At 41.0% G+C, this 14,950-nt stretch overlaps 1 protein-coding gene across 9 annotated transcripts in view; it reads left to right on the top strand.

The window, feature by feature from the left end:
- The window catches only part of ANO5 (anoctamin 5), a 315,349-nt gene that overhangs the window by 66,238 nt on the left and 234,161 nt on the right, over window positions 1-14,950 (top strand). For 8 of the 9 annotated variants that reach the window (XM_062607248.1, XM_062607247.1, XM_062607245.1 and 5 more), the window contains one exon: window positions 167-4,322. In XM_062607248.1, the coding sequence (XP_062463232.1) occupies window positions 167-388 (222 nt within the window). In that variant the 3' untranslated portion in view covers window positions 389-4,322. Of the gene's footprint in view, window positions 1-166; window positions 4,323-14,950 lie in introns of those variants that run through there. The other variant, XR_009962490.1, reaches the window with a different exon arrangement.

Here is a 14,950-nt window from a genome sequence, read left to right as displayed (position 1 = left end):
AATAGAGTTGTTAAAGTCTCTTCTTCAGCATGCCTCAGATATACATTATGAAATGTATTCTGTTTGTGAGGAAAAAAAAAAAAGAGCTCTCTTTAGGGTTAGATAAAACAATAGGTCATTTGGTAATGAGTTGTGACATTTCTCCTGGTTTCCTTTTTTTTTCCAGCATGTTGTATTCATTGTCAAATTCTTCGTAGCATGGATGATTCCTGACGTCCCTGCGGACGTGAAAGCCAAAATAAAACGTGAAAAATATTTAACACAGAAAATCCTGCATGAGTATGAACTTGAAAAACTGAAGGAGAGACTGTGTCAAGGTGATAAACGAGCCACAGAGAAAGAGTTCATTGCCACAGAAGGGAGAATGGAGTTATCCAGAGCCATGTAGTTGAAAAAACAGCTTTTTGGGATTTAGCTCGTTTCAGCTTTTTTTTTTTCATCTGTGATTTGCTCAGTACACATCATGTTGATGTGTTTCAACAAAGGTTTCAGCCCTTTGCTTTCAGTCCAAAGATTTTAGACTTTGCTCTAAAAGCCTCACTGAGCATTCTAGGTTTAGGAAATCTACTTAACTGTATGATTTCACCACTGTTTTCTATTTAGCCATCACTTTGAATAAGAAGCATAATTTTGTCATCCTCAAATTTGGATTATCCAATATAGAGAACATTACCCTCAAAGGGCTCACAGGGCAGGGTAAGGTCATGGCGGCCAAGCCTCCCCACTTGTTGCTCAATGCAGAATTCCAGGATGATACAAAAGTATCCAAGCTGAACAAAACAGCTTATCATAGAGGATTCCTGCTGTGGAAAATACTGACAAGTAGTATTTTTATGACATGATCTTCTAAACAGGAGAACACTCCAGATGAAAGGGTTAGAGTTTGGGGCTTATTTTTTTATCTGCTATGTCTTAGAAAACATTTGTTTGAAACTTTGAACTTCTATTCACTTTTTAGAAGGTATTGCTATTTTAAAATATATTGGCTTAATTCTACTTGGAATTACTTACAGGCACAGAATTCAGTCAGTTAGTACTAATGAAGGAAAAAAAAAACATTTATTTTCATAAAGATACCACCTGCCAAAGAGTTTGCTCTTTAGTGCAAATATTGACAAATCATCTAATTACAGTATTTTTTGAGAATATGTATACAGTTCAGACAAGTGTAACTAATTTATTTCTCCATCTCAAAAACTGCCATTGAAAGATGATGTTTGACATGAGTTTTTGCCAAGACTGCTCCTTTCTTTGGATTATTGGGCTCAAGCTATGTGTCTGTACTCAATGCATAGTGCAGAGTGTGACAGTGCAGTCAGTGACGGGGAGCTGGACCGCCACACTCATGGATCTAAGCTGGATGGTTTGTCCATGGATCTATAGTAAAAAGATTTTTGAGCATGCCAAATAATCTCTGTTTGGGTTTTATTGTCCTTATGCATAGGAGCCTGGGGTTTGGACATTTGTTTTCTTTTATTTCTTTTTAATTTTTAAGAAGGATTTTTTTCCTATTTTGTCATAAAGCTTTTCTCCAGAGTTATCAAGGTTATAAATATATGATAACTACTTGTGCAGAGTAGCTACCAGCTGCTTCTGAATGTGCCCTCATGTTCTAATTTGAAGCAGGCATTTTTATGAGTTTGCTGTATATTTGAAACATATCAACGCTTCCATGCTTAGTGCCTTGTTTGTTTGCATTTGGCAGAAGATGTGAAACTGCTCGCTATGGGGAAATGCCTGTTTCCAACGTGCGTGCTTGCAGGCGTCGTGATACTGTGAACCTTCACCCAGAGCTGTTCAGTGTTAGCCAAACCATGCTTACTTTGGCACACTTCTGCATTAGTGCTGTTGGAGCTGCTCACAGAGAGCCACTGATAGATACCATGACTGTTTCAATGAAGTATCACCAGACTTGAGTTCTCTCATGCCGAAGTGCTGTAGCTAGAGAGATGAGAAATTTTACCATGTTTGCACTTAGAAAGTTATACTTCCTTGCAGGTATACACAAAAATAATCCAGATTGGTATTCCATGTCAGCCAAATGATGCACTGTGTACTAGATCCACAACTTAAGGTTTATGTATTTTGTTTTAGCAGACCTAGCCTACATCTTGGGGTGCTCGGCTAATAACCTTAATGTTGTAATAGAGTTTTAAATCCATGTCTCCATGGAACTGCCATTATTAGCTAAAGTTTTTTAAGTGCCTACCTCAAACAAACATAGAATCATAGAATTATGGAATAGTTTGGTTGGAAAGGGCCTTAAAGCTCATCCAGTTCCAGCCCCCTGCCACGGGCAGGGACACCTTCCACTAGACCAGGTTGCGCCAAGCCCCATCCAACCTGGCCTTGAACACTGCCAGGGATGGGGCAGCCACAGCTTCTCTGGGCAACCTGTGCCAGTGCCTCACCACCCTCACAGGGAAGAATTTCTTCCTTGTATCCAACCCAAATCTCCCCTGTTTAAGTTTAAACTCATTACTCCTCGTTCTATCACTACAGTCCCTGAAGAAAAGTCCCTCTCTGGTATCATTGTAAGCCCCCTTCAGATACTGGAAGGCTGCTCTGAGGTTTCCACAGAGTTTCTCTTCTCCAGGCTGAGCAGCCCAAATTAGCCTGGTTTGGCTGCCAGTCAGGGAGTTGACGAAGATGTACATTTCTTATTTACCGTAAGTTAATCAACTTTGTTCTATAAGTTTGCTTGAAAAACCAAGCACATTGGCCATTTGCCTTCATGCTGAACTGACTGTGCTCATGAGTATTCAGATGTATTTGAAGTAATGGATGTATTGGAGGAATGCATGTATAAATAAATTAGCTCTGCTGCTTAATGTATAAGCCAAAGAAGAGTATCAGTCACCATAATTATGGACACCACACCGGAATTAACACAATGCAGGCACTTTGCTGCTTTTTGCACATATACTGTTAACTAAACTGCTTAATTTAGAGTTCACAGTTCTGTTACTGGTAGCAATGCCAACAGTTGATTCAGATGGTAAGGTGAGGAGATGCAAAATGATATTTCTATGCAAAATGTACAATCTGATTGAAGCTAAAAACAGATTTGAAAATTCAGTATGAGATGCGCTATTCCTGCTTAGGAAACGTTAGTTTCTTCAGGTGCTGTAATCAAGTGTCTGATATACCACACTTGAGAAGGTGATAGCAAACTAGATGTATTGTGAGTGAATAATGCTCTTTAAAAGCAAGATGGAAAACAAAAAAACAAGAAGGAAAACAAAGATATGCCTTAGTTCAGGATACAGCATTGACATGCAGAAGCCCTGCATGCAGACCTGAATTGAATTGATGTTTTGACCCTCACTTTGTGCTTTTTCCAGCTTAGTTTTTGAGATCACTTCCTGTTGAATGCTGTACAAACAGATGTTTTGTCTATCTTGTATCCATACAATAGAAAGTGGAAAAAATCTGGAATCAGCTTATTTAAATAAGAAAGATGCATATCTTATAAATATATCCTTACACTTCATAGCATTACTTTTTCATATATAGGAACTGTTCAGAAGAGAATCTGTTGTCATCTTAAGACCTGATGTCACATAACGAATTAAGTCTTAATACCTCTTGACATAATTATTTGCCTTTACTTGTCATTGAGCAGTATTTTGACTAAATATTATTGGTATGATTAGGATTGTAATGGTTCAGAGACATTTCCTGAAGTGGTCTTGGAAAGTGAGAAAAATAGGGAAAATGGACTGGTCAGATGGGGGACATGTTTATTCCTACTGTTGGAACAATTGATTTAGTTGTGGTTAATACAAGTATCTAAAAGTGTCCTTTAACCAAAGTGAAGATAGTTCTGTTTTGGAACTACTGTCATTTAAGCAACAGTAGGTTGCTTTATTAGAATTAGTTAGCAAATCAGCCTTTCAAGTGCAATGCAATCAGGGATTGTATAGGTTTTTTCCACTTAAAATTTAGTCTTTTTACCTTGAAAAAACTTAGTGTGGTATGTTCTAAGCAAATGACTGCAAAATAAGAGTGCTACTATAAGACACTAGACTGTTGGTTTGTTTTTTTTTTTCTAGAAGATTTTGTTACTATGCTTTTTTATGTAATACTATGGGCTTGAGACAACAGAACTGAGTGAAAATAGATGGACTTCCCTACTGTTCTATGTGTAATGCTTGTTTTGACTTGTACTGTAGTGTAATCTGAGTGGTATTTTTGTCTGCCAAGTATGTTGCTGATATATATGATATACTAATGTTGGAATAAATTTTTTAAACATTGCATTCAGCTCACGTGTAAATTTAATATCTAAACCTGGCAAATAAAGCAGTGCTTATTTTTAATGTGCTGTCAGCCTGTTTTTGAATATTCCAAGGTTGCAGAGAGGAGCTGAAGTGTGTTAAAAGTTAAATACCCAGTGACCCTCATGGGGAAAAGTATATTCGTACAGATTCCTGCAACTCATTGCAGGGTATCTGGATGCTGAATATGGATTTCCTGCAATTTTAACTTCACAGCTTTCTTACTCAGATTACTGAAGAAAGCCTCCACCTGACTGCCATCTTCCACTTGATAATTTCGTTGTGTAACAGTCTTTTCTGTCTTCCTTCATTTTCCTAAGGATGAATTACCAAGGAAAACCTGTACTAAATTCTGCATATATTGTAGTCAATGCCCATGGACTGAGAGGGCTTGGGTAGCCTATGAGTGAATTGAGCTTTCCAAATATCTTACATGAGAAGATGGTTCAGGTGTTCAGACTTGGCACTTTAATCGTCCTCTAGATGCAGTACAAGCAGTCCATGAAGACATTCATTTTCAGCCAGGGTGCCTTTCCCTTCATTCTCTGGGTACTGTTTTTATTCTTGTGATGCCAGGACCTGAGGTGACTTCTCAAGTTCTCAGTCACACATGCAGTTTTCACACACAGAGCAAGTCCTTTATCTGCATGTGCTTAAATAGCTTTGAGCTCATACACTGGAAAATAGGGCAGAGCTGGGACTTTCCCAAGGGACTGGTAAAATCTTACTGTTCAGAGATAGATACCTTTGCACCTTTCTTAAAACTCATTTCTGGCACTAGTATGGGGCTTTGGATTAAATCACACAGAATCTGGATTTGAATTTGTGACTTAATAGGCAGCAGCAGCACGTTACTTCTCCTGTTGCATCGCATTATCAGAACTTCTCTGGGAATGGGGTCGCCTACCAGACTTGATAAGGCATTTCCTTTGTAACTTTGAAATGATAAATTAAGAGAGATGCAATACCAGTAATTAAAGAAATTTGTGAGATGAATAACAATTTTGTCTGTACTTAAAAAAAAGAAAAAAAAAAGATGACCAAAACAAGCACGGTACGAGTATGTGTTATACTCCTATCACTGTGCTGCTTACTGAAGTGGGATGGGTTACTTACTTAGGTATCAAAAGGAAAAATAGAGTGTTAAAGACAGAAGAGAGACAAAGGCAGGGGCTGTTGCTATGTGGGGTATATGTCATCAAAGTGCTAAAAGTCTTCAGGTGCATTCAGGCTTTGCCCTTAGAGGTTAAAATTTGCTCCATTGTGGCTTGTGGCAAGTGGGTGATGAAGTTCAATTTAATCCAAAGACAATTGTATTTTATAATAAAGAGTAGCATGGCAATGAGTGAGAACATACCTGGCTTTCCCAATGATCAGAAATCTTAATCACAGATTCATGAAATGGGTTTGGTTGGAATGGGATTTCAGTTCCAACTCCATTGCCACAGGCAGGGACATCTTCCACTAGACCAAGTTGCTCAAAGCCCCATCCAGCCTTGCCTTAAACACTTCCAGATGTGGCAGTCACAATCCCCTCATTTATCTTGTGTGGTATATGAAGAGGTGCACCAGAATTTTTGGTGGGTGAACTTTTTGTATCAGAAAAATAGGTAAGGCATCTGATCTGCTTGGTGTCTTCATCTATCCAGATTAAAGGGTCCTTCTAAAAATGAGTCTGTGTTTATTCTGTGCAAAACATGGTAGGGAGCCCTGAATAGCAGAAATATTTTGAACATGTGCCTCTCAATCAAACTGCTGTAAAATACAGAAGTAGAAAAAATATGTAACCTATTCATAGGTAGATCAGTGGAAAAGAAGGGTGAGACGTGGAAGAGATTATATTCCAACATCTGAAGCGTGCACATTTCATGTCTGCCTCAGATGTGTGGGCTCTGCAACACTCATCTAACGTTCCTCAAAATGTTCAATATTAAAAGAAAACTAATGTTTCTGAAAGTAATGTCTTAAACACAGCGCTGAAAATATACTGAGGTCAGCACTAATGTACCAATGGCAGCTCCTGCAGTCTGAGAGCCCAGGTTGTAACTAGGAGATTTAGACTGATGGGTGGCTCAAAAGCAAAGGGGATGGGGTTGGGTTTCCCAGCGTCTGATGCAGCAGAGATTGTACCAAGAGAAGGCAAAGACGGCCCTTACAAAGGACTCATTTAGACATGAAAATCCTTCCTTCCCTAAACAGATGGAAAGATGTAAAGGGGAAAAAAATCATGATCATTACCATATGAATGATAACAAAATTATTTCCAGTATATTTTAATCACTTTGTAACCTCTTTAAGGCACAGCTACTATCTCTCATCTGTCTTCCTGCATGCTTAGGGTGGTCACAACAGCTCTGCGGCATAGTCTGGGCATCCTAAAAAAGGAATAGCTAAATTAAATCTTCTGCTTTTAAACCATCGGTTGTCTCTACCCAACACTTACATCATTCAGATGCAGCTCAGGAAGGTTTTTTTTAATGTAAATATGTGTACCGAGAAATGTGCTGAGAGATAAGTAGGATGTGAAATTCAGCAGCCATATCAATTTTTGGAAGGCACATATGCACATTCCCTTGCAATAATTAGTGACTATGCTTTCTCAGTCAGAAATGAGTCAGTCTGCAACATTTAGTAAGGGTATGGTTCCTTTTAATTCTTTTTTCAGCTCCTCAACAAACCAGAGCTGTTAGCTAGTCAGAAATACATTTGTATTTAAATTAGACTGACCTAGCTTTGTCCTTCGGTGTTCTAAATATCCAATGCTATTCAGCATTTCAGTTTTGGTACTGAGAAGTATAAGGGACATCATAACTTCTTCTGTAGTCAAGAGGCATTAACTAAATGAGTCTTTTGGTGATGTTGTCTCTTCCATACCACAGTAGGTTTGAAATGCTTGACACTGCTGGTATATCTGAACCATACCATCCTTGGCAATGAAAAGCCATGGTAGAAATGTTCTGTGTCCCATGGCCCCTAGTTTCACACATCTCTGCTGATGGCTTTCAATAATCTGGGCTAGTGCTTGGTATGATGTAGTAGGAAGCCAGTGTTCAAGAACCATGTGCTGCATGTCTGCTGGCTCTTCTAATAAGTTTTCAAAAAGGAATAAAAGTACTCCAGACAGAAGGTTTGTCAAGGGAAAACCGATAGGAGGGATGGATTCCCTGCCATCTTACAACCACATCACAACAGCTTTGCTATCAGATTCTCTTGAATAAACATTTCTGTTGGCATTAGCCCATTACTAGAGTGTCAGCAAACAGTATTGCTACAGTTAAACCTGTTTTCTGGTTGTGGAATCTATCTTCAGATAAAATCCTGGCTCCGGCCATACTGATGGAAACTACTATTATTTGCAGATGTGGCCAAGGTTTCAATGTTTGTGGAACAAAGATCCAGGTCAAAAACCAACAAACCAGCTGAAACAGGTGTGCCAAGAGATTTCCATACAGCTCACCATGCGATGGCAAGCCATTAATTTGAAGATGTCTAGACTCCACGTTGCTCTAAGTTAGCTGCTAGGGCATTGCAGTCAGGAAGGATTCCCTGCTTTCTCTTTTCACAGAGGATTGTCTCTGTGTCGTGACAGCTTTTTTAGCTTCCTCAGAAGCAATACAGGAGAGAATGTGGCAGTAGTACCAAACACTGAATCCTAGCAGCCAGGTCACACTTCCACTCATCTGCTAAGAGCAGCTTCCTTGCCTAGGTTTGAGTTTCTCAGCAAGAAGTGAGATACAAGTGCCTGCTGAGCATCCTCCCAAGATGCTGCAGAGTGTGAAGGGGCACATGTCAGGCAATAAAGAATTGTGCTGGGGAGAAAGGAAATATTAGTGTTGGTGCCACACTGCGTGGACATTTCAAGACATATTCCTTGCATCTCAGACAAGAACTCAAGGTACTCCGTGGCAATGACTGGTTTTGCCACTTCAATTCCACTGATGCTGGTGCGTGTAGGTTCAGGCCAGAGGAACTCTAAGAGATGATGTTATGGGGCATGTTAGGGGCATTTTCTTGGGAAAGACAAATATTCCAGCCCTTTGCTTTGCTTTTCTGGGTTGTTGGTTGGGGTTTTTTTCTTAATGGAAGTCTGATATATCACCAATGGGATTTTTTTTTTCCATGAGATTTCTGAGTAGACAAGTCTCATGCTTTGAGGGAGGGAACAACAAATTCCTGGAGCATAGGAGATTCCATGTGAACATCAGGAAAAACTTCTTTTCTGTGAGAGTGAGAGAGAGCACTGGAACAGGTTGCCCGGGGGGTTGTGGAGTCTCCTACATTGGAGATATTCAAGGCCCGCCTGGACAAGTTCCTGTGTGATGCACTGTAGGTTACCCTGCTCTTGCAGGAGGGTTGGACTAGATGATCTTTTGAGGTCCCTTCCAACCCTTGGGATTCTGTGATTCTGTGATTCTGTGTGTTTTATGGTAAGCAGTAAGAAGTTCAGTGCTTTTTTGCTATATTTTTGTTGCTGTGCACTCATGTGAAAATAAAAAATGGTTTTGTGGCTACAACCAGATCACAGTGACTCGTGTTTTAACTGGAAGATGCCACAACATGCTGAGGTACCTCGTACCACTGAACAACATTCAACTTTTTCAGCAAATGAAAGTATTCTCCCCGGGACTGGTAAAAAGATGATGATCAAGTTAATAGTGTCACTACTGTGATTAGAGTGGAAGGACATGGGTAGAGGAACTATAAAGTAGTTACTAATGGCTTTATCTTCAAAAGAGGGGGAAGAAAAATATATAGAAGTGTGAAGGCTCGTTAACTAGAGAAGATAGAAAAACTGAGGCACTGGAAGAGCTTGAAGCCAGACCATGTAGAAAAACTGCTGTGGAGACTTGTTAATATTCAGGTATGTAGAAGGCGGCTTTAAATGTAAATGGCAGTATGTCAGCAAGTCTCCCCTGCCTAGGAGAGGCAGGCACATTTTAGCAGCACTTAACACAGGAACTGAAATGGGACACAAAAGAGGTTGATTCTGCAGGGAGGGGAAAAGCAGGCTCTCCTCTGCTTTTGCAGCTGGAAGAAATCAGATGCAAAGAAATCATTCGGAGCATTTGCTTCACTTTCAGTGCTAGGATAAACTCTGCTTGGAGTGTCTATCCAGGATAAGCAGACACCTCCCTGTGCACAGAGCAACCTTCTCCTGCGTGCACATTGCTCATCAGTGATTTATTTACCCATCTGTCATTGCAGGGGCCTGACTCATTCCTGGGCACAAAGACCATCACAGGAGCAAGTGCTTTTCCAGATTACTTGGGGTGCCTGATGAAGGTGGGGCAAATGATGAGCAAGATAATAACTTCAGTTTCTTTTGTGAAGAGAACAATTAGAACCTCCTGTAAGCCTACTATCTTGGCAAGTTTCTTCATTCTGCAATAATCCTGGGGCCCCCAACACAAAAGTAGCACTACACATGCTTGAGCGAATCCAGAGGCCACAAAGATGCTGCAAGGGCTAGAACACCCCTGGTCTGGAGACAGGCTGAGAGAGCTGGGCTTGTTCAGCCTGGAGAAGAGAAGGCTCTGGGGAGACCTTAGAGCAGCTTCCAGTGCCTAAAGGGGGGCTATAAAAAATCTGGAGGGGGGCTTTGACAAGGGCCTGTAGGGACAGGACAAGGGGGAATGGCTTTAACCTGACAGAGGGGAGATTCAGGTTAGATATAAGGAAGCAGCTCTTCGCTGTGAGGGTGCTGAGGCACTGGCACAGGTTGCCCAGAGAAGCTGTGGCTTCCCCATCCCTAGCAGTGTTCAAGGCCAGGTTGGACAAGACTTGGAGCAACCTGGTCTAGTGGAAGGTGTCCCTGCCCATGTCAGAAGGTTGGAACTGGGTGAGCTTTAAGGTCCCTTCCAACTCTAACCATTGTAGGATTCTACATGCCAATTATTTGGAGTATATTTGGCACACAAATGCACAGAATTCTCAGTCATTCTGAAACTTTATCATTAGAACTTTATCCTGCAAAAGGATTTCTATTATTTAGCATAAGAAATGCAAGCGATATAGATCATTGTCTTTGAAGAACATGTTTCTTGTTACTTTTTAAAGCATGCTGGAAGCAGCAGCTGGGCCTGGAGGTGTTCTGATTGGGCCAATCCAAAGCAGTAGGTAGGAATTTCTCTGTTGATTTTAATGCCTTTGATGAGGCCATAATGATTTGTCAGTAAAATGTCAAACACCTAAAAAAAAAAATAACAGTTCCACCATAAATCTCTTCTCAGAACTGGCAATTATGATACTGGCAATCACAAGATGTTCATGTTAACTGTAACGCAGAGAGGAGACGTCTGTCACATAAAGTGGAAACACTGTGCTTTATGTTCCTGCATTTGGATAGAAGAAACAGACTTCTGTGGAAACACAGATAGATACCATCTTGGTGGACATTGCTCACAGGATGCTTCTTCCATCTGTAGGGCTGACTGAACATCTCTGTCACCTGGTTTTTCATCTTCCAGAGGAAATGCTGGACTCAGAGAACATGATTTTCCTTTGCAGCCTGGTCTTAGCTGAAACCATGTGGCTGGTAACCTTTCCCTTTCTGATTTCCATTGCAGCCAGCTGCGCTGTATCTTGAGAAGTATTTTTTTGCAGGATAACCAGGACAATTCACTATGTTTGCTATTACAGTAACATCCCTTTTGTCACATGTCAGAGCATGGATTGCTATTTGGCCCTGACGCTTCCCCTGAAATCCTTGACAGTGTTAAACAGTGGTGGGTTCTGATTTGCCTCCCCACAGGGACAATGACTACTCAGAGCAGTGTGCCTGTCATCTCTGTTGTCAGTGCTCAGGCATGTCAAACAAATAGAGGTTATATCTATATATAGTTTCCAACTTCATCTCTCCAACACTCCCCCTTTTCTTGGGCTGTGCAGCCTCTGGTTGCTGCCCTTCCCTGGGATTTGCCACTGTTACCTGCAGCAGCATCAGGCTGCTGACAAATGGAGCTTTCCTTTCCTTTTATTAACAAGAATAAATTCTCCAAACTTAGGTATTCCACTCTGATCATTTTTGCCTTTGTTTTTCGCAACCCTTGTGAAGGAAAATTTCGCATCTTTTTGAGAGCACGGTGGCCAGTTGCCAGGAAACTCACTGGGTGGGTGGATACTTTCTGAAGATGGCAGCATGCAGCCTAAATACTTACATCAATTCTTTCTTCTGCTCCTTAGCTGGTGGGTATTTTTGAGAACAGGTCACTGTCATAGAATCACGTGGATCATAGAATCATAAGGAGCATAGAATGTTTTGGGTTGGAAAGGACCTTAAAGCTCATCCAGTTCCAACCCCCTGCCACAGGCAGGGACACCTTCCGCTAGACCAGGTTGCTCCAAGCCCCGTCCAACCTGGCCTTGAACACTGCCAGGGATGGGGCAGCCACAGCTTCTCTGTGCAACCTGTGCCAGCACCTCAGCACCCTCACAGGGAAGAACTTCTGCCTAAGAGCTCATCTCAATCTACAGTAGCCTCCTCATTTTGTGTCAGCACAATTCAGAGAAGTCAGCAGTGGAAGGCAGCAGTATAACCAGTATAATTCCCACCACTCCAAATATTAGTTGAAGAAATTAGTACTTTTCCACCATTGAAATCAATAGCAAAGCCTCATTGACTTCCCAAGATGGGATTACACCATATACGCAGAAAACATACTGACACTAATGCTTCTATTCTAAAGAAAGACTACTAATTTGGGCAGCTTCAGGGATCATGCAAAATGGCTTCAGGCACTGCAATTGTCAGCTTCCAACCCTGAATATTCTGTGATTTTTGAATGAAGCAAAGTAGGCAATGAACAGAGCAGGCAGAAAAACTAAAAACCTGACAGTAGTTGTGCTTTTAACATTTTTTTTAAAGATTCACAACTGATCTCTTCATCAAGATTTGTTCATTTATTTCTTTTATTGCTTTATTATATCTCACGTACTATTAAAAAATGCCAGTGAAAGGAGTTGGCACATTTGGACCCACCAATTCTGGCAAATGAAATAGCTCCCTTAGTTTTATGAATGAAGAATTTCACGTAAAACACACTTCTTTGTGGACAGTTTTTAAACTGACAAAGCTCTAAATCATACAGATTTTTTTAAATGGTCATTAGGTATGCTTGGGGGAATATTTCAAAATACTAGGAATGGAAGGGTTTTTTTTATTTTTTATCATCAAAGGCAAAAAGTTTTCTATTTTTTATCTTGTGATTCTCCACCCCCATCTTGTTCTGCAAGACTGAGTTACCAATTCCAACATTCAAGTTGCATTTCAGCTGCTTGCATGTGTGGGTTGTCCTGTGGTGATAATGCCAGACAGATTATATATGATTAGTAGTTCATTCATATTAGCTGAAGATCTAATCTCAGACCAATTAGTAAATAAAAATCCTAAAAAGCATTAGGTATTTGAACTTAATCAAGAAGCAAACAGTTCTTGCATATGCTCAGTGTACTCAGCCTTTCCCCCGATGTAGAAAGAACTGAGCCTGATTTCTGCTGCAGAAAAAACAATGAAGTTCCACTTTGGTCATGTATTTGTTAAGGGCATCAGAATTGGGCCCAAATGTTTAGCAGCAAGATCAGTTGCTTAGAATTATTTTAATTTTGAAGGTGATCTTTTCCAGTGTATGTCCTTGTCATGGTTTAAGCCCAGCCGGCAACCCAGAACCACGCAGCCACTTGCTCATTCCCCCCCTCCCTACCCCCACTCCCCAAGGGACAGGGAGCAGAATGGAAAGAATGGAACTCTCACGGGTCGAGATAAGCACAGTCCAGTAACTAAGGTATAAAACAAATCACTGCTGCTGCCACCAATAATAATAACAAGAAGGGAAATAACAAGGGAAGAGAATACAACACCTCACCACCCGCTGACCGATACCCAGCCCTACCAAGCAGTGATCTAGCCCTTCCAGGTAACTGCCCCCAGTTTATATACTGGGCATGACGTGCTGTGGTAAGGAATACCTCTTTGGTCAGTTTGGGTCAGGTGTCCTGTCTCTGCTTCCTCCCGGCTTCCCCTCCTCCCTGGCAGAGCATGAGGCTCACAAAGTCCTTGGTCAGAGTAAACATTCCTGAGCAACAACTAAAAACATCGGTGTGTTATCAGTGCTGTTCCCAGAGCGAAAGTAAAATACACAGCGCTGCACCAGCTAATAAGAAGGAGAAAAATGACTGCTACTGCTGAACCCAGGACAGTCCCTCCAACCTTCTGTGAAATAACAAGGATTAAAGAAAAAGTGCAGAGAAGGAAGTGACTCGGATGTCCTCTGCATTTGCCACCCCACTTCTGCTGATAAAGAGACATTCAATCAAATGCTGGGAATCAATGGATCTCTAAGCTGCTTGTTACACTGCTACAGGGGACTGGGGCAGATGAGGCATGGGATGATGAGACATAGAGTATTTTGGAAAAAAGGAAGGTGTATGTGAAACAAAACCCCCTTCACCTCCCCAGAAGGCCTAGTTATGGCCTGCTTTCAGGCTGGTAACCTGCCTGGGATATGGGAAAGCAATTCCAGAATGTGAATTTTTCTGAGATTTCCTGCAAAAATGCTAGCACTCATGAGAAAGTCCTGTTGTGTTTAAAGTAATATTCCTTGAGATTGAGTTAGAGTAGAAAAACTTGGGCTGGTTTTCACACTATCTGACCTCCCTTGTGCCACACATGGACTTAAGAGAGAATCCTGCTCTCCCTTTCCTTCACTGGCTGTGTTTTCCCATCTCCCTCAGAATGCATGATTTGTATCCTTTCAGTGAGGTAGGATTGATGAGGATCATTTTGAAGTCTATTAGAAGTGCTGGAGAGTATAGGGCAGCTTTTGAAAGACAAGATATCAAATTATGAAACCTTTTGGAGAACACTAGTCAAGGTACAAGACATAGGCAAATGAAAGATGCCATGTAGACCAGAAAAGTATCCACTGTGTGAAGCCCTCAGGTGTAACGGTAACCAGATGCGAAAGTACTTCTCAGCGACTTCTGATGTCCACTGAAGATGGAGCACACACCACTCAGAGACTGATTAATATTCTTGTCACAAACAGAAAGAAATTGGTGGCCTGCCACAGAAATTCGACTGTGAAGGCGAAAGACCAACTCAATTCACCAAGAGCGACTCAGTAATATGAGACTGATTGAACTCAGGGATTCGGTGGGGAATTTTATTAAAGATACGATACCTCCAGGCAACAATGTTTCCATAAACCATGGGGGCCTCATAGTAAAAGAGGATTTGGAAGCTAAGAAGATATGACTGACAATGGATTTTGTAGGCGCTACTTGCTTTCTGGCCATTCAGTTTGGGGATATGTAGCTATATCAGAGCTTTGATTATTATATTATTATTCCTAATGGGAAGTCAAAAGGCCATGAACCTTCTTGTTCTTAAGGCCACAAAAGCTTCTGATGTGTTCAGCCCTTCAGAAAGCAGAAGACATCCAGAAAGAAGGGGATTTATAACATGGTGGGTGTGAATGAATTCACCGCCTCAGATCAATTACTGGACACAGGCATCCCTCCAAAACAAAATGAAACAAAACAAAAATAGGTACAACTAGTGCCTTCCTTACTGAGTTAAAGTCAATCATGATAAGGGAAAAGAAGTTATCTGCACAGAAAACACATGGCATGATTCAGATCACTGTAAGAAAATTTGGGTCCTTTGTTCTGGA

Source organism: Pezoporus occidentalis, unplaced genomic scaffold (genome assembly GCF_034315485.1).
Source record: "Pezoporus occidentalis ecotype Australia unplaced genomic scaffold, CSIRO_AGI_Poc_V1 ctg121, whole genome shotgun sequence".
Taxonomy (NCBI): Eukaryota; Metazoa; Chordata; class Aves; order Psittaciformes; family Psittacidae; genus Pezoporus; species Pezoporus occidentalis.
This window is presented reverse-complemented; position numbering and strand designations above follow the sequence as displayed.